The sequence below is a fragment of the Fringilla coelebs genome, assembly GCF_963513975.1.
Source record: "Fringilla coelebs genome assembly, chromosome: 28".
Lineage (NCBI taxonomy): Eukaryota > Metazoa > Chordata > Aves > Passeriformes > Fringillidae > Fringilla > Fringilla coelebs.
This window is the reverse complement of record NC_140054.1, coordinates 6,238,539-6,256,985: the sequence shown is the minus strand read 5'-3', so window position 1 is coordinate 6,256,985 and position 18,447 is coordinate 6,238,539. Positions and strand designations below refer to the sequence as shown.

The 18,447-nt window shown below is 55.8% G+C and overlaps 2 protein-coding genes across 2 annotated transcripts in view; both read right to left on the bottom strand.

Annotated features, from left to right (window-relative positions):
- Nucleotides 1–201: 201 nt before the first annotated feature.
- Nucleotides 202–12,919, bottom strand: SELENON (selenoprotein N). Its single transcript, XM_084222766.1, has 12 exons — nt 12,777–12,919; nt 10,453–10,570; nt 9,332–9,462; nt 8,672–8,884; nt 7,846–7,970; nt 7,071–7,208; nt 6,194–6,275; nt 5,102–5,290; nt 4,060–4,165; nt 3,138–3,250; nt 2,414–2,515; nt 202–2,062 (listed from the first exon to the last, which is right to left on the bottom strand). The coding sequence occupies exons 1-12, from the start codon at nt 12,888–12,890 to the stop codon at nt 1,892–1,894; spliced, it is 1,602 nt and encodes a 533-aa protein (XP_084078892.1). The 5' UTR covers nt 12,891–12,919; the 3' UTR covers nt 202–1,891.
- Nucleotides 12,920–15,542: 2,623 nt separating this feature from the next.
- Nucleotides 15,543–18,447, bottom strand: part of MAN1C1 (mannosidase alpha class 1C member 1) — a 49,101-nt gene continuing 46,196 nt past the window's right edge. Inside the window, exons 10-12 of the mRNA XM_084222765.1 lie at nt 17,804–17,976; nt 17,300–17,415; nt 15,543–16,890 (exon numbers count right to left, since the gene is read on the bottom strand). Of these exons, the coding sequence (XP_084078891.1) occupies nt 16,770–16,890; nt 17,300–17,415; nt 17,804–17,976 (410 nt within the window). The 3' untranslated portion in view covers nt 15,543–16,769. The remainder of the gene's footprint in view (nt 16,891–17,299; nt 17,416–17,803; nt 17,977–18,447) is intronic.

Below are 18,447 nucleotides of genomic sequence, written 5' to 3'. Positions count from 1 at the left end.
TAAAGGGGACATTGGGGACACCCGGGTCTAAAGGACCCCCCGGTGCCGGGCAGCGCGCCCCGGCTCGCCCCTCGCCCCCGCAGCCCCGGCGCAGGAAGGAGAGCGGAGCCAGCTGAGGATGCACGGATGGTTTTACCGGGGCCGCTCCGCCGCCCCTCCCGGCCGACATCGGCCCGGGCCCGCCGCGGGTTTCGGGCCGGGGCGTCACCAGGCGCGGGAGGGGCGGCAGCGGAGCCCATCCCGAGAGAGCGCACGGAGGGAACGCGGAGAACGCTTGGCACGGACCGAGGGGAAGGGAAAAGGGACACGGGCTGTGACCCCTCGGATCCCCCGGGCTGCTCCGGCTCGGGGGCGGCTTTCGGCTCCCCCTGCCGCTGTCCCGGCTCATCCCGAGAGCGCTCGCAGGAGGCTGCGGGAGCTCACGAGAGAACGAACAGGGACTCTGTGGGATCCCAAAGGCTGAGCCCTGCAGGGATAGAAGTGCCCCAAGGGCTGACAGAACCCTGCAATGCTGCCCAGACCCCAGCCTGTCCCACCGGGGTGTGAGAAGGTGCAGAGCTAATGCATAGTTACAAAGCCAACATCCCGGGGTCATTAATTAATCTCACTAGAGCAATTAGTGAAGTGCCACTGCTTCAGCCCAGAGGTGCAGCTAAGCTCAGGTATGGACAGGAGGGCTGGGGCAGGGTGGGCACAGGGTAATTGCCACCCCCAGGCTCCTCCCAGGACTGAAAATACCTGGTCAGAAAAAAAAAAAAAAAAAAAAAAAAGCTTTTCCCTTAATTTGATTTGGTCCAATAAAATTGTGCTTCAGAGAGCAGAAAAAGCATCACCAGCCAGAGCTGGCTGCAGGCAGCTACTGAGGATGCTTTGTCCCCTCACATCTGTAGGAATATGCCTTAAATCCCATTTCACTTAACCTTTCCTTCTCCAAATTACAAAATGATGCTCACTCTGTATCCAGGCCTTGGCACAGAGCAGGAGCAGCTGCTCGGGGTTGGCTTCAGGTAAGGGATAATGGCTTCATGTCTGAACAATCTCTTTGGAAAAAATTCCTGAAAATACCTTTTTGTTCTTCTGGCTTTTAGAACTGCCCAGTCCTCAGCCAGGTGAGGATCCCAGGGCAGTTCCCAGAGGGAACTTCATGGTTCCTCCCCCAGCACAACCTGGAAGCTCAAAGCAGACAGGGACAGAGCCCCAACTCCAAGGGGACACAGGGAGAAGCTCCCAGAGCTGCTGGGGAGGGAGCCCTGGGAGGGATGGACGGGTGGGACACTGCTCACTGCTGTGTCCTTCAGCCTGGGCTGGCTGGGGGAGCTCCTGGGGGCTCAGACTGATCCTCAGCTGACCCCTCTGAGCCCTGGTGCCCACTCCCGGTGTCCCTGTGCCACCCTCGGGGCACAGACCCTGCCGGAGCGAGGCCAGCAGGTGACACGGGAGCTCAGGGCTGCCACAGTCCCGTCACACAGATTGTCACTGTCAGTGTCCAGAGCTGCCCAGGACACCAGGCTGCCCCAGGGGAGCTGCCCAGGGCTGCTGGCTCTGTCCTCAGCACGAGTGTTTGGTCACAACGGCAGTGCTGCTCCCTGCTTGCACCAGTTCCACCAGGCTCAACAGGAGCTGCACAGAAATGGGGGTGGGTGCACACCCAGGCAGGGGCTCTGGGAATGGATTCAAGTATTTGCACTCCTGTAGAAATGTGCCTGAAGTGAGGAGGGCAGGCTGTGCAAACTGGAGCTCAGGCTCACACCAAGATCCAGAGCACAGCCCCAGCTGGGACTGCCTGCAGTTCAACACCAACGTCTGCCATGGGGATGAGGAGGATTTGCTGTAACCAAAATAGATCTCTGAAGTCTTTGGCCATCTCAGGGGGGCATTCAGGTGCCTGGTTTTAGGGCTGCAGGTATGGTTTTGCTCTGTGCAGCCCTTCCTTCAGGAACTGGAGGTAAGTTGCAGTTGAAGGGTCTTCAAAATTGGTTGAGAAACTAAAGATGCTGCTTTCAACATCTTCAGGCTTCATAGAAGTAATGTCCAGGAAATAGTTGGCATTGATGTGGTGAATCTGGCAAAGAAAACAGATGAGAGGAGACTTCTAAGGGTCAGAACAATTCCCCATCCCCTGCCTGGCCTGCAGCCAGCACAGAGGAGACAAGGCTCTAACAGCTCCCACAGAATAACTGATTCTTTCCAAGTGCTAATTCAGGAACCAGAATTTGGGTCTGAATTTCACAGTCAGAGAAGGATGTGTGATCTTCCCCCGGGGGTGCTGACCCTTTGCTTAGGTTAAGAAGAAGATGAAGAACTAAAACACATTTGTTTCAGATTTCTAGGTGGAGGGACAAAGGCTCAGGGGCAGTCCCAGGTCTGGGAGACCCTGCAGAGAACAGATTCCACGGGAAGAGCCCAGCCTTACCACCGTGCCGTTGGGGAGGCAGATGATCATCTCCACAGGGAAGTTGTATTTCTCCAGGTGCAGCTTGGCCAGTTTGCTGTGGAACTCATTCTCTCTGTTGCTCTGCAGGGAGATACCAGAAACACATTGGCACACCCCAGAAGAGACAGAATGGCACAGGGGGAGCCCACAGGACACAGGAGAGCAGGAGGGAGGGAGCAGAGAGCTGCTTTGCAGTGTAATGGTAACTGGTACCCTTCTCAGAGGCTGCTTTCCCTTTCAGGCTCCTTCTCTCATTTCAGCTGCAGATTTTCTCCCCAGACAAAAAAATCACCCCATCCCAGGCACAGCAGCCTGATGCCAGCCTTCCCCAGAGTCTCAGCTCTGACTGATCCCAGCTGACAGCACAGGCTCAGAAGTGGGGAAAGGCTCCCCCAGGAGCCCCAGGGTTCAGACAGTTATTTGGTTATTTGGTCATCCCCTGGGTTATAGGGGAGTCAGTTAGCTGATGGCACCAGAGGCCTTCAGCAGGGCTGTCTTACAGAGAATCATCTGTTTTAGCTTTAAACCTGGCACCAGGACAGAGCCAAGGGGGTCACAGTGCCACTTCTCAGCCTGCCTCCATCTGGTGTCTGCCTGGCCCCTGCAGCGGCCGAGGGCAGGGAGGGCTGGGAACAAAGATCCCCCCTGCCACAGCAGGGAGCTCCCCCTGCCCCTGACACCCCCAGCAGAGTGTGAGCCTCACCTGCAGCTCCTCCAGCTCCTTCACCAGGGACCAGCTGCTGATGAAGCTCTCGTTGAGCAGGGCGAGGATGGGCGAACTTTCCAGGACGGTCTCCCGGAGAGTTCGCCCCGAACCTGGCACAGGAAGAGGCACAGGAGGCTTTGCTGTGGTTTCCTCACTTCACTGTCACCATGCTTGATGCCACCTGCTGAGTGCCAGCTGACTCTGGTCCCCCCAGCCCTCCCCACCGTCTTTTTGCTCCATTTTTGGCAGCTTTCCATGGCTTTTGTTCCCTACAGGTGCTGCTGGCAGAGAGCACTCAGCAGAGCAGAGCCCGAGCCAGGCACAGAAGGCCCAGGAGAGCCATGGCAGCCACCCCGAGTGCCACTGTGCCAAGCACAGCTCAGTGCTGAGGGTTCTTCAGGGCAGACAGGACTGAAGAGACCCTTCCCTTCCCACCCATCCCTCCTGCCCAATGTGGCACAGAAGCTCTGAGGCATTGAGGGGGAAAAGCTGCACCAGGATGGCCCCAAGGCCAGGCCTGGCCCTGGCCTCTCCTGTGCAGGTGCCAGGGACAAGGCAGACAGAGCAGTGTCCCCTTTCCCTGCCAGTGCTGCCTCTTCCCCAGCAGGAGAGAGGAAGGGGAAAGACCAGAGCCATGTCTCCTCCTCGACAAAGGCACCTGACTCACAACTTGTCTCACACAGAGCTGGTGCTGCCACTGGGCAGCTGAGCTCCCAGCAGGCATTCCCACTGCCAGCTCCCACCAGGCATTCCAGCTCCCACCAGGCATTCCCACTGCCAGCTCCCACCAGGCATTCCCACTGCCAGCCTTTGTCTGTTCAGCACCTCCAGAGCCCAAACAAGTGGCACAAGGTTTCCTGCTGGCCCCTGGCCAGCCCCCTGACCCCCATCCCTGCAGCCAGGCTGGGAATGCCCTCACCTCAGCAGGACTGGTCGTCCAGGGCACCCCACAGCAGGATGGAGTGCACCAGCTTCTTCTCTGCTTGTGCTCTCTCAAAGGCTTCTGTGAAGGGCAGGTAGGAGATCTGGGGGCAGAGGGACAGCGTGAGGGACAGGCACACAACAAGAGCAGCTCTGAAGGAACCAGACCCAGGGACACACACACAGAGCTCCATCTGCAGCAGGACCTGCAGATTTAAATGAGTGACAACTGTGGCTGTCCCCTCCTGGGGAGGCTGTGTTCCCTCTGTCCCTGGCACCTGCAGAGCCCTGACCTCACACACTGCAGAGAACACCTGCCCCAGGGTGGCCAGGCTGTCTGCAACCCCACCTCAGCTGCTGGGAAATCTGGCCTGGAGGTATTTATTACAAAACCTCCTGAAACAGCCTGAGAACTGGGTGAGGGAGCCTGCACGGAGCTGCTCCAATCACTCAAATGAAAGGAACTGATATTAACATCTTGGCAGCCTGAAGGGACATTTGTAAGCTCGGGCACAAGGAGGCAGCCACCAAAACGTGTCCCTTCAGCCAAGGCAGCAGTGACAGGCAGTAGCCATCTGCTCCACAGCCTGCTGGCATGTTAAATAGTTTGGGTCACCCAGAGCTATAAATCTGTGTCTGGCTGCAGGCTGCAGAGGCACAGGCAGATTGTGTGCTCTCTGCTGATAAGGAAAGCTTGCTCCAGAGGCACCTGGCTGCTGTGGAAGTGAAGCCAGAAGAAAAACCATTTGTAAGCAGCACAATTACCTGCCTGCTCCAAAATCACAGCAGCAGGCACTGATAAGAGGCAGGAAGGATGAGCCTACACCCACAGTACAATCCTGGGGACACCTGACAGGTAGAATTTGATCCTGCCTGTGCTGCTGTGTGACCCCAAACACCCTGGGACACCCTCCCAGTGCCCTGGATGCTGCTCAGCCTGTGGCCTCTGGACTCTGCTGGCCCTCCAGGTCACTGGATGGCTCAGTGAGGACAACCTGCCCCAAATCAATGTGCCAAGGAGAGCCCAGCCCCTTCCTCACCTTCTTAAATGGATACATGGCCACTTCCAGCCTGTGGGCTGCCTCCTGCCAGGGGATCTCCTGCTGCCAGGTGATCTCCTCAAACACAAACTGGATGGGCTCCCCCGAGGGGTCCCTGCTGGCCAGGACCTTCCCATCCTCATCGTGGATCACGGTGGGCACCGAGGGCCCTGTGGATTCCAGCTCCATCTGCAGGGGAACAGCCTGGCTTGGACCTGCACTCAGCCCTCTCCTGCTTCTCCAGGGCAGGACACAGATCCAAAATAACACTGCAGCTCCTCAGGAAGGCTCAGCTTGGTCTCCCATCTCCTAGAGCTGCACTTTTCCAGTGAAATACCAGGAGAGGAGCTTCATTTCCCTCAGTGTGGCTGCACTCTCTGCACTGGAAATGCACAGACTCCACGTTCCCACCTTCCCAGTGCAGATTACTGACTGTGGACACCAGATCCTTTCAGCCATTAGGAACAGCAGGGCTCACTGGAAGCTCTTGCTCTGTCACCAGCTCAGCCCTGGGAAGCCACGAGAGGGAGCAGCAGGAAAAGCTGCCCAGGAGCTTCCCTGTGGTTCCTGTTCTGGTACAGCTGAAATGATTCTGCTAAATCTGCCTTCCTGACTTCTGCCAATTAAAAATACTCATGACTAGTTTAGGAGAACATGGGCCTGTTGAATTCAGGCATTCAGAATTCTGCCTTATGTTTCCTGTCCCAAGACCTGGGATTATGACAAAAAAGGGGAACAACCTCGTGCACTTTCTAAATCCAGACCCACAGTTATTCATACCCTGCTCTGGGCTCAGGGCCTGGGTTCAGCTCCTCATCTTCCCTCCTACCTGTCAGGCAATGTTTTAAAAAAGGAAAAAGTCTCCAAAAGCTTAGGATTCAACCCACACTGAGGGAAAAAGGAAAATATCAGAAGAGCTGCCAACGGGGCTGCAGAGGACAGACAGAGATAAATGGAAATTCTGTTGTACTGAAATGACCAAGGGAAAGCTCCAAGGAATGGGGCCACAGAGGTTCCACAGCTCAGGGCTGTGGCAGCACAAACCCCTGAGGAGCAGCTGCACAGGTGTGGAGCACAGGAGAGGGCACAGACCTGGGGCAGGTATCCAATGTCCACTTCCATGTTGCTGCTCTCGCTTGCCCCGTACAGCCACTCCATGTCCACGTTCAGGGACCTGCAGGGGAACCCACGAGTCACCCAGGGCTAAAGCTGTGCAAGGGAAACCCCAAACTGATGGGAACATCCTCCTGCAGGGTCAGCACTGAACCCAGAGCCTCTGGAGATCTCTGTGCTCCCTGCAGCAGCCAGGAACACCAATCCTGCTGGAGCAGGGCCCAGGCACCCACTCAGCACTCTGGAAAACACACTCAACACCTCTGAGCCCTGTCAAATGACAGGAAAGAGAGATGTCTTTGCTCCCTCTTCCTTCCCAGCACTTCACTCGCACATTCTGATCCTGCTGAACTTTTAAAAGTGTTTTTTTGGAAGCAAAAGGCTGCTGGCAGAGCCCAAAGTGGCTGCTGGCTGTAAGAAATGTGCTGACAGAGCCACTGGGGTTGAGTCGCCAGGGTAACGTTGTAATAGAATTTTCACTCTTGTCATGGGCAAAGAGATTTGAAGCTTCTTCCCCCTGAAACACTTCCAGCTCCTTGCCAGAGAGCAGGAACGAGCTGGTGCAAAGCTCTGCACACAAAACCTTAACCTCTGAGACTCCAAGCAAAAAAATCTGTTGCAGGAGGAGCACCAGGCTTTGCTGAACTTCAGTGCCTGCAGCCAGGCACTGGGACTGCCAGTCCTGCCACACCCTGCCTGTCCCTCCCATCCTCCCTGCACCAAGGGACAGTTACTGGGGTGTGAGTCGGGCCCTGGAGGGCTCAGGGATCCTCAGTGATGTAGAAATGCATTTACAGGCAACTGCAGAGCTCAGATCTCTCAGATTTTCCCAGAAATGAGAGGGAAAGAGCTGTACCTGTTGTTAGGAACAAAGAGCCTGAAGTCCCTGACGTGGGAAGAGTCCTTGGACAGGACAATGTAACCTGTGAACTGCCCCGGGGAAAACCAGAAGGGGAAGTTTGGTGGCTCGTTCAGCTGGAATTCAGCGTGGATCCTGAAAGGAGAGAGGAGCCATCAGCTGGGATCCTGCACTGCAGGTGACAGCAGGGAAAAGCCGTCTCCAGGCACCTGAAACTGGGCAGGAGAGGTGGAGCTTAAAAAGCTTTTCAAGTCACACACTGAAGAGGGGGAAAGACTGGAACAGATGCCCTGGGTCAGGAGCATCTCCAGTATCCATGCCTTCTGGAAGTGGGCAGCCAGGAAGGATGAAATACTTTATCATTCCTTGAAACACAAGGACAGAACAAGGCCCCTTTAGCCCTCCCTCCAGCTTGCTCAGACACATCAAAGCTGTGTGTAACACTGCCAGTAAAACAATTCTGTGGATTCTCCCCCTTGGAAAGACAGTCTGATTAACCTAAATCTAACAAAATTCTTGCTAGCCAGATTCTCCCTTTTCAGCCACGGGTAGTCCAAGGGTGATGCCCTGCATGAGGACACAGTGACACTGGCAGCACAGGTGACCTTTAGCTTGCACCTCCCAGCCACCCCAACCTGGTGTCCCTTGGGAACACGCTGCATATGCCACGACTGCTGTGCCCTCTGCCAGGGCTCCCAGCAGCCTGCTGGGCCAGGGCACAGCCCGGGGGTGTCCCCAGCCCCCGGGGGTGTCCCCAGCCCCCGGGGCTCACCGGAATGCTATGGTGTAGTAGAAGCTGCTGCTGGCCTGGATGCAGGCCACGGCTCCCTGCGGGGCGAAGCGCGTCCTGACGAAGGGCCGCGGGTGGAACATGCTCAGCAGCTTGTGGATGATCACCTGGCAGGAAGGGCAGAGCAGCATGAGAACTGTCCTCCACACAGGAGCAGGACTGAGAACAGCAAAGAGAACTGTCCCTGCACACAGCTCCAAAGCAGCCCCCACCCGAGCAGGAAGGCCAGAGAACGGCTGTGATTTAACACCCAGCTCAGAGACCGACCTAATCACACAGCAAGGAGACAAAGCAAGGCACTGCTGTCACAAACAAATCCATCTGCCACGGCTCCCGCGCCATTCCCATGGTCTGCAGCTTTCCATCAGCCCAGGCACAGCGGCAAACTGATGTGCAAGGCTGCCTCCACCAATGCTTCAGCCTTTGAAGGGGTGGGAGGCAATCACTGATCCCAGCAGCACCTGCCTGCAGCCAGGGGAGGGGATGCACAGCCAGGCTTTACCTGCTGAGCACACAGAGAGTCCCACCTGGCACCTAAGGGCTCATGTGGCCACTGTTCCACCAGGAATGATCCCAGTCCTTTCTGAATAACCCTCTCTGGGAAAAACGATCCTCCAATCCCACACAATTAACAAACAAGATGAAGTTACTCGAGTCAGCCTCATCTGGCTGTCACAGACACACACAGAGCTTTTGCCTGCTCTCAGTTTTGCCTCCAGTTTAGGTGCTCCTGGCTATACACTGCACAATTCCTGCTTCCCTAGAAAATCCAGGGATACACATGTAAAATCTGAGTTTCATATCTCACCTCTTTGCCCTTGGGAGGTGGAGGGTAAAACCTGTTGTTGGAGAGATACCCAGTGAAGATGTTCAGTTCACTGGGAATTATCCACCAGGGATCCCCAAGATCCAGATTGTCCTTTGGAGGGAGAAAGGCTTTGAACTGCCTGGCAAGCAGGACACTCATAGGGGCTGCTGGGGCCGTCCAGTTCCTGAGCCCAGACAGAGCCACGTGAGAAATCTGGGAACAAAAAATGCTGTCAGAGCCCACAGTGGAGTCTCCCAATGTGCAGTGATGTCATGGATGCAGGGAGGCTTTGGAAAAGGGGGGAACAATTTGTATCACATCCCAAATTCTTCTTACTCCACCAAACAGTTCTGTCAGCCTTCAAGAATGTGAGCAACAGAGCAGAGGGGAACATGCCATGTAACACCAGTGCTGCTGCACTCAGCTGGGCAGAGCCAGCTCTATTCCTGCTCCCAGCTCCTCAGGAAGGGTGCTCTAACTGGGGCAGGGCACTGCTGAGTGTGATGAAACCCTGAAATGCTGAGGGGGGCAGTGAAGCCCCTGTCACAGCAAATCCCACGGGATTCAGCAGGACCCTGTCCCCTCCCAGCGTATTCCTGGTGCTGTTGCCAGCCCCCCAGACGTGTTTATCCCAGAATCTGGGGCCTGCAGGACACCTACTCCCAAGAAACCATCCTTGCTCTTCGTCATTGTTTCCATGAGCAAGGGCTGGAACTTGGCCACGATGGACAAAGTCTCCCCGTCTGGATCCGGCGTCTCCTCCTCTTCAGATTCTGAGACTGGAGCAACCCCTGGACAAAGGGACAGGAATTCAAGCAGCTGCTTCCCCTCCCTCCCCTTTGAAGCAATTGTGAAATGATCACACGTTTATCCTGGCAAATCCAGGAGCACTGGGAGTCTCCCAGCTGTCCCCACACAGCAGAACTCAGACCCATCCCCAGACCAGCTTTGGCTGCACAAACTGAAGAGGAAGGGGATGAACTCAATGGCTTTAAAGTAGGAGGGGGTGGGCTTAGGTTGGACATTGGGAAGGAATTGTTCCCTGGCAGGGTGGGCAGTCCCTGGCACAGGGTGCCCAGGGAAGCTGTGGCTGCCCCTGGATCCCTGGAGGTGTCCAGGGCCAGGCTGGATGGAGCTTGGAGCAAGCTGTCCCTGCCCATGGCAGCGCTGGCACTGGATGGGCTTTGAGGTCCCTCCCAGCCCAAACCACTCCATGATTCCCTGTTTCCCTGGCTGCAAAGCCCAGGCAGACTCACAGCCCCTCTGAGCCATCCCAGCACGTGCTGGAGCCAGTCCAGGAGAGCACAGCCAACCCTGTCTGTGTCCCCACTGTCCATTGTCATCCCCACACTCCTCCCTGGCTGGCACCAGCAGAGCCACTTGCTCTGTGCTGACACAGCCTCCAGAGATGATCTCCCACAGCTGCCATCCAGGAGAGCTGCCCCAGCTGAATGGAGCCCTCACTGATGCCTTTGGCCTGGGCTGTGCTGGTTTTGTTGCATTCACCCATCCCAAATCCCCTTTAAGCTCCACACAAAGTAACTTATGTACTTTGCTAGTCCAGCAATGGGATCCTCCACCCTGTAAAAACTGCACTTTGTCAAAGTGATGTCTGCTGCTTAAGCCTTTCCAACAACATGAAAAGCTTCACAGCCTCTCTTCATGTAAATAACACCCAAAGCAGCACCCAGAAAACAATAAAGTGAATAAAACAGTCAGTGAATTCAAGCTGTGGGGTTCATTATGTTTGGCTCTGTGCAGGGAGGCACACAGGAACCCACCTGTGAGCTTCTCAGCGATGGGTTTGAACTCCTCTGGGCTCAGGTACAGGTCCTTGTTAGTGTCCAGGGAGGAGAAGAGGAACAGCCCCTCATTCCCCAAGGACTTCAGAGCCAGCTCCTGGTTTGGGAAGAAGAGGCAAGAGAGATTTCAGTGGAACCTCCTGCAGGAGTCCACTCTGGCCCCTCTGGAGTTAATCCCATTCTTCCCAGCACATCCAGGGGGAAGATGAACGCCCCTTGGCAGGATTTGGTGCTATTTGCAACGTGTCCAGGAACTGCTGGCACGAGGATATTGAACCTACATCTGCCTGAGTAATTCCAACTGAACCATTTGCTCACGTTCAGTGCCTTTTGCCAGAAAAACTCCCCACTTTTTCCAGCTAGTTACTCCTAAACCTGCAGCGACTGGGAGCACCTGGAGGTGGTGGTTGCTGGGACAAGCTGATGTGCAGTCAAACAAAGGCAGTCAAATATGTGAGCACCACATTCCAAAAGCACAGAGGGAGTGAGCTGAGCCCTTGGAATTAGAAACATCTACTCATGGTGGGATGCACTCCAGCGTCACTCCCTGCTCTGGTCAGTGCCCCTCCAGCTCTCCAGCCTTGGAACTGCACGGAATATTTTGGCTCCCTGCTCCCTCAGTCATCATCAGGGTGTCACAGAACCCATGGCCTTCTCTAGAAACTTCTGCAGGATCCCAGCTTCTCTGTGCCTCAGTTTCTCCCTCTGCCAAGCCCCCACAGGGCTCACCAAGGTGATCTTTCCCTTGGAGCCGCCCCAGAAGGGCTCTGGAAGTTCCAGACATTTCCACTCCGCAGTCTGAAGGAAAAGGGACAACTTGGAGACAGAGCAAGAGCTCCAGGTTGATGTGAGAGGAGGGAGAGACACAGAGCAGGCAGGACAAAGCCCTAAGTGCCAGCCAGCCCTTGGCACATGCCCCAGGACCCAGCAGCTTGCCCTGCCACCCTGGAGCAGCCTGGAACTGGGAGCACAAACACTCTGCATTCTGCTGCTCTCCCGTGCCTGCTCTCCATTGCCTGCAGCACCATCCCCAGAGCTCCTGTGCCAGTTTATTTTCCATCTGTTGCCTGCCAGCCTGAAGCAGCACTAATGCAGCCTGGAAGGCTTTGCTCCCATCAACTGCAGCTACAAAAGCACTTTAGAGCCTTCCAGGGCACTTCCAGGGCTGAGACTGAAATAAACTGGAACTCAAAACGAAGATCTGGATGAGGACACGGCCAAGGGCATGAAAAAATGAAGGGAGATGTTTTTTTTGTGCACAGGGACAATGCACTGTGGACTGCCCACAGTTAGCCTGCTTTTATTCCCTGAATGAATGGGGATGAGCATCCTGGGATCTGGAAACAGATAATAGCTCTGCTGAGCACCTGGCTGCAGGTGCTCACACATCTCCCTCAACCCAGAGTCCACCTTAACTCTCCCAATGCCTGGTGGCCACCTCAGCCTGGCCACAGCCACCTCAACCCCAGCAGCCACGGATGCCTGGCAGCATCCCAACACCAGCGACACCTTAACCCCCATGGCCACTGATGCCTGGTGGCCACCTCAACCCCAGTGGCCACCCCAAACCTGGCGGTCACTTCAGCCCGGCTACGGCCACCTCAGCCCCATCAGCCACAATGCCTACGCTCCTCTTAGTCCGGCAGTGGCCACCGTAATCACACTGGCAATGGATGCCTGGTGCTCAGCCCAGCCCGGCTATGGCCACCTCAGCCCCTATCAATGCCTGGTGCCCCCTCAACCTAGCTACGGCCCCCTGAGCCCCGGTGCCCACGGGCTCCTAGCGCCCACCGGTTCTGGTGCCCCCCAGCCGGGCTATGGCCCCCTCAGCCCCACAGGCTCCTGGTGCCCCCTCAGCCCCACAGGCTCCTGGTGCCCCCTCAGCTCCCATCGATGGCTGGTGCCCCCTCAGCCCCGCTACGGCCACAGGCTCCTGGTGCCCCCTCAGCCGGGCTGTGGCCCCCTCAGCCCCACTGCCCACAGGCTCCTGGTGCCCCCTCAGCCGGGCTATGGCCCCCTCAGCCCCGCTACGGCCACAGGCTCCTGGTGCCCCCTCAGCCCCGCTACGGCCACAGGCTCCTGGTGCCCCCTCAGCTCCCATCGATGCCTGGTGCCCCCTCAGCCCCGGTACGGCCACAGTTCCTGGCGCCCCCTCAGCCCCGTACGGCCCCCTCAGCCCCGCTGCCCGCCCGGTGCCGCCGCCTCCCCTCACGCCGCCCGGCCCGGCCGCGCCCGCCATTCCCCCTCGCTCCGCCCGGCCCGTCCCCGCCCCTGCCCGGTACCCGCTGCCCGGTACCCGGTACCTGCTGCCGCGCCGCCTCCGCGTCCCGGTAGTACTTGACGGCCACCAGCGCGGCCAGCAGGGCCAGGGCCAGCGCCAGGCGCGGAGCGGCCGGCCCGGGCCCCGGCCCCGCCATCGCGCCGGGCCCGCGCCGCGGAGCCGCCATGGCCGGGCGGCGTGAGGGGAGGCGTCAGGCGGGCGAGGAGGGGCCGCGGGCCCCGCGGGAAAAAAACGCTTTTTGGTGTTGAATCACCTCCCCTCCGTCCCGGGAAGGGTCTTTAGTGTTAAATCACCGGCACCCGGTCAGGGAAAAATGTGTTTTAGTGTTAAATGAGCGTCGGTCCGTCTGGGAAAAGATCGTGTTAGTGTTAACGACCGACACCCGCTAAGGAAAAAAATGTGTTTTAGTGTTAAATCCCTGTCGCCCGGTTAGGGAAAAGCTCTTTTTAGCGTTAAATGAGCGGCACTTGTCAGGAAAAAGCGCTTTTCAGGCTGAAATGTCTCTGCTGTGAGGGCTCTGGGGGGGTGAACCCCCTCCTCCTCTGTCTCCAAGGGCTTTTTCTTTATTATCCATGGGAGACAGGGGTCTGTGTCCATCCCCGCATCCCCATTTTGTCCTTAATTCAGCTTTTCCCAGAAAGAACAAAACGCTGAACTTGTTCTGCATTCCCCAAAGCCGTACCCTGCACTTTTACTTGGTTCTACCCAAAATGGGTATTTTTTAACAGAACTTGCAGCGATTCCGCTGAGGTTTGAGCCCCAGGGATGGGAATTAGGGGATGGGAATGCCTTGGCAGCCCTGGGGTGATGGTGCTCAGCCTCCTTTCTCCAGCATCATCCCCACATTTTGGGCCCTTTTTATCACCATGCCACGTTTTGGGTCATTTTTACCACCGTGGGTCACATTTTGGGTCATTTCCACCCCAAGCTTTTAAGCCTCCCATATATTTTCAGTGTCCTTCCACGGCCGCCCATTTGCTGTCACATTGTCCCTTCGGGGTGGCTGGGCCAAGGCACACAAATTTATTATTTAGACACACAAATTTATTATTTTAACCTCTCCCCACACCTCATCCTCCTCCTCCAGTCCCGCTCCACTCCCCCCATAGCCGGGGAAGATTTCTGCTGCAGGGCCAGCGCCGAGTGTTTGATCTCTCCCAGGGTAGCAGGCAGCGTCAGCCTTTAATCCTTTGAAGCTCTGCTGTATCCTAAGCCTGCCTAATCGTTTTTGTTTTAGGTTTAAAGAACTCTCGAGATGGAGATGAGCGAGAGCATGACCAAGCCATTAAGGGAGGAGGAGGAGGATGAGGATGGGAGCAGGCAGAGGAGCCCAGCAGTGGAACCAGGGGGGATATTTGTGATTCATGCAGTGAAAGTTCCTTCTGCAGCACAGCAGGAAACTTCCCTGGAGCTCTGCTCCATAAGGAGCCCAGTCGTGGCTGTGGGATTAGCAGAGCGTGGAAATGATGTCTGGAAGCAGGGGAGGGTCTGGGGAGCAGGGGATGAGCTCAGCACCTGGAGCAGATGTGCTCTGAAACCTGCTGGGCTCCTGGGGCTGGGCAGAGCTGCTGCTTCCCTGGAATAACCCAGCACGGGCTGGGGTGGGTTTGGACAGCATAAAGGTCCTGGTTTGTCAGGGAAATGAGCAGGAGGGGGCCTGGCAGGGTCCTGGCAGAGCTGAGGTGGTTCTGTTTGGATGAGGAGAGGCACAAGGGCTCATTTTACAGCCAAACCATCTCCAGCCACCACAAAAAGATGAGAAACGGGGGGATTATTTGATGGGAAAGAGAATTAAAGACAAAAGGTGAATGAATTTAGGGTGGCTGCTGCTCCTTGAAAGCGAACAAATGTTTCTGGGTTTGTTCTGGGTCCTGGGATTACAGCACTCAGGAAGAATGTTAAATATCCACACATCTGCTGTGGGGCCCACCCAGGCACACCTGGATCAAAGGGAATCCTAAAAATCATAACAGGGAAGATTTCCACCCAGCAGGCAAAACTATCCCAGATTTCCCCTTGGCCAGAACACCTCCTGGTTTGTGGTGTGGCCACCGAGCTGCAGGAAACTTCCCTGGAAGGGCTGGGATGGTCCCACTCACCTGTGTGAGATGGAAACCAACCGTGGATCTGTTCCTGAAGGAAACCACAACCACACTGTTTATTCTGAGGGTTTAAATTCTGCCAGGCAAAGTGTGCCATGTTACTCCAAGAGCAGGTCATTCTTATTTAAGAAATTCCCTTAATCCATTATCAAAATCCTTTGAGCTACAAGAGCTGCCCGATCCCCAAATCTCCCGGATAACACAGCTCACTCCCAAGATGTTTATTTACCAACACCCATTCCTCCAGGCCAGGCTTAGCAGGCAGCAGCTTTATCCCTGGGATAATGCTAAGTCCCCATCTGACAATCTTATTTCTCTCGGGGAATTACAAAGGCAGGAATTTAGAAACGACATTTTCTGTTTTCACAACTTGCTCAAAGCAACTTTATTTTCCCCCAAGTTGCTGAATGAACCAATTGTCACGAGGCTGTCACAAGAATGAACAAAAATGTTCCATCCCCCAGGGCCACAGAGCTTTGCAGTGATCAGAGGGGATGCTGATCCCAGATCCAGCAGTTTAACAGAGCTGGGAATTGCTGTCAACCACTGCCTAGATTCCCCTAGAAATCAACTTCTACTGCACAAAACTCTTTAAATCCAGTGTTGTCTCATTCCAAGCATGGAGTGACTGGTCTTTTACAGGATCAACCCCAACAGGCTTTTTATTTTACAAGACTTTTATTCTGTTTCACAGATCTGACTATTACAGCAGTAAAATTATTACAAGTGACTCATAACATTTAGTTCCAAATAAAAGTAGAAAAACACAAAAAAAAAAACAATAAAGGAAAGTTAAAAGAGATGTGATGGGTGGTAAATGTGTTTTAAGAGCACAGAAAAAAAAGTATATAAAAATACATCAGGAGCAAGGATTTTGCAGCCCAGTTTTGGTTCAGTTACAGTTGTGACACCACAGAGTCACAGAATGGCTGGGGCGGGAGGGGACCTCTGGGGTGGCCCTGTCCCAGTCCCTGCTCAGGCAGGGCCACCTGGGCCCCAGGGCTGTGTCACCTGTCCCCCTGCAGAGGTCCAGGTGTGCTCTGCTGCAGCCCAGGCTGGAGCTCTCCCCCTCCCTCCTGCCCTCAGAGTCCTGAACTCACCATCCACGGCCTCTGCAGCCTTGGATCTCGTTTTGGGCTCAGCAGGGCCCCTCTGTTGGCTCCTGCGTCCCTTACAGGAGGAATTTATCACCAACCCACTCCAGGAGCCTCCTGGATTGCTCCTGAATTACCCCTCCAGCTGGGATCAGGGTGGTTCAAGTTCCCCCCTGAAATCTCCAAATTCCAGCCTGAGGCTGCTCCTGTCTGTGGAGGGTCTGATCCTCTTGTCTTCCCACTAAAACATCCCCTCTCCCTGTCCTCCCTTCACTGCTGAGCTCTCAGCTGGCTCCTCAGCCACCCCCAAGAATTTCAGCTGCTCTCCCACAGCAAGGACAACTCCCCTTCCTCATCTCCTGAAGAGCCCCCAGAGCCCAGCACCAGAAAGCCCAGAATACTGAGAGCTGTTCACTGGAAAGGTGATAAATCCAAGAGCAGATGAAAAGCAGAAATGAACCAGAGAAAGGAAAGGAGGATGTCTGTGTGTGTGTGTGTGTAAAGTCTATTTTATGGCAATCTTCCAGTCCTTTGGCCACTATAAAGCAAAATCAGTGGATTTCATATAAATTCTCTGTATAAAGGAATGTCTATGAACTGTGTACAGTATGGCCCAGAATAAACATCTCACCATCAGCCTAACAGAGCTCCTCACAGAGGAAAAGAAGGTGCTTAGTCATGGTTCATCTTCCCAAGAAAATACTGTCCGCAATTGGACTAGTGCCCCGAAACACCACTTCAGGAACAACAGGAATTCCTTCAATGGAAAGGAAAAGCAGAGTCTGCCCAGGCTGGGGGAGCAGGAGCTGGGCAGGGGCCTCAGGGCTGCCCTGCTGCTTTCAAGTCCGTGTGGTTGATGGGCAGGGGGTGAGCCTCGGTGTTGAACACCCAGTCCTCCAGGGACAGCACATCATCTTCACAGAACAGAAGATAGAGGTACCTGCAGCCACAGGAGAGGGACACACGGCCTGGAGGAGCTCAGCAGGGCTCCAGGCAGGCATGGGCAGCAGCTGTGACACATTCCCACCTCCCTGAACATCCCCACCCTTCCCAGGTTACCCAGCTCTGGGTCACAGCAGAGCCCTTCAGCCCCAGCCCCTGGGCAGGAGCCTCCAGGGAGCCAAGGGCAGCAGAGCTTCTGCAGCAGGAAACTCCCAAAGATTTGCAGCCTTGCCCAGTTTTGCCCCAGAATGGGCTGGCTTGGAAAGATCCTGAAAGCTCCTCTGGCTCCCTGGGCAGGGCCACCTCCCCTGGGAAGAGAAGACTTCCCCCACATCATCTGAGGCTCCTTAAACAGCTGCTGCAGGAGCTGTGCCTGCTCTGGAAGGCCCCTGGGAGCCCAGACTTACTTCAGGGTCTCTGCAAGGAAGAAGCTCTGCTGCATGTTGTCGTGGGTAGGCGTGGTGGTGTACACGTCTCGGATGCCAGAGAAGCCAGCTTCCACCCTGCAGTGCTTCTCCAGGGCCTGGGGGGGAACAGAACCCTCAGCCACCCCCAGCAGTGTGGGGAGAAGCAAACATCCACAGTGGAGACAACCCCGAACTGAGGCACTTTGTGTACTCCTGCCCCATTGCTCACGGGTCTGAGATCCTGCCCCATTGCCTGTGCGTTTGAAAACAATCTGGGTTGAAAGGAACCTTAAAAATCACCCAGTTCCACCCCCCCTGCCATGGACAGGGTCACCTCCCTCTAGACCAAGCTCCCCAGAGCCCATCCAACCCAGCCCTGAGCGTTCCTGACCCATCTCAGCGTTTAACACAATTCCAATAATTTCCGCTCCTTCCTCGGACCGAAGCCAGGATTTCCATAGCAATGCAGGGAGCCGCAGAGCTCTGTGCCCTCTGCAGCCTTACCTGGACCACCTCCCAGCCCCAGTGCCTGTACTTGGGCTGGTGGGTGAGCCTCCAGAGGTACATGTAGCTCTCCACCACCTCGGGCCGCAGGATGTAGTAGCGCTCGCTGAGCCGCGTGGCCGTGGCCTCGCTCCCCGCGTCGAAGCGGAACGCCTCGGGGCCCAGCTTGGTGTCTGGGGACAAGCACACAGCACTGTCACTGCCAGGCCAGCACCAGCAGGACACCAGCCAGGTGCCTTCAGGCTGCTCAGGATGCCAGGGGTTGCCTAAGGCTTTGTTGAGCCTTTTTTTCTGCAATGCCTTGGAGAGAAGGGATCAGGATGGTGATAAAACCAACTGCACTGGTTTTATAGAAAGAACATCAGGGGTATGCTGGTCTGTGGTGAGGAATCCCAGTCTCTTGCAAGCACTATCCAGCCCTCAGATCCCTGCTTTCAACACCAACCCTCTCCCTGCTGGAAAAAATTGCTTCATGAGGGTGCCCAGAGCAGCTGTGGCTGCCCTGGATCCCTGGCAGTGTCCCAGGCCAGGCTGGACACTGGGGCTGGGAGCAGCCTGGCACAGTGGGAAGTGTCCCTGTCATGGCAGGGGGTGGGATGGGATGGAATTTAAGGCCCCTTCCAGCCCAGCCCACTGAGGCACAG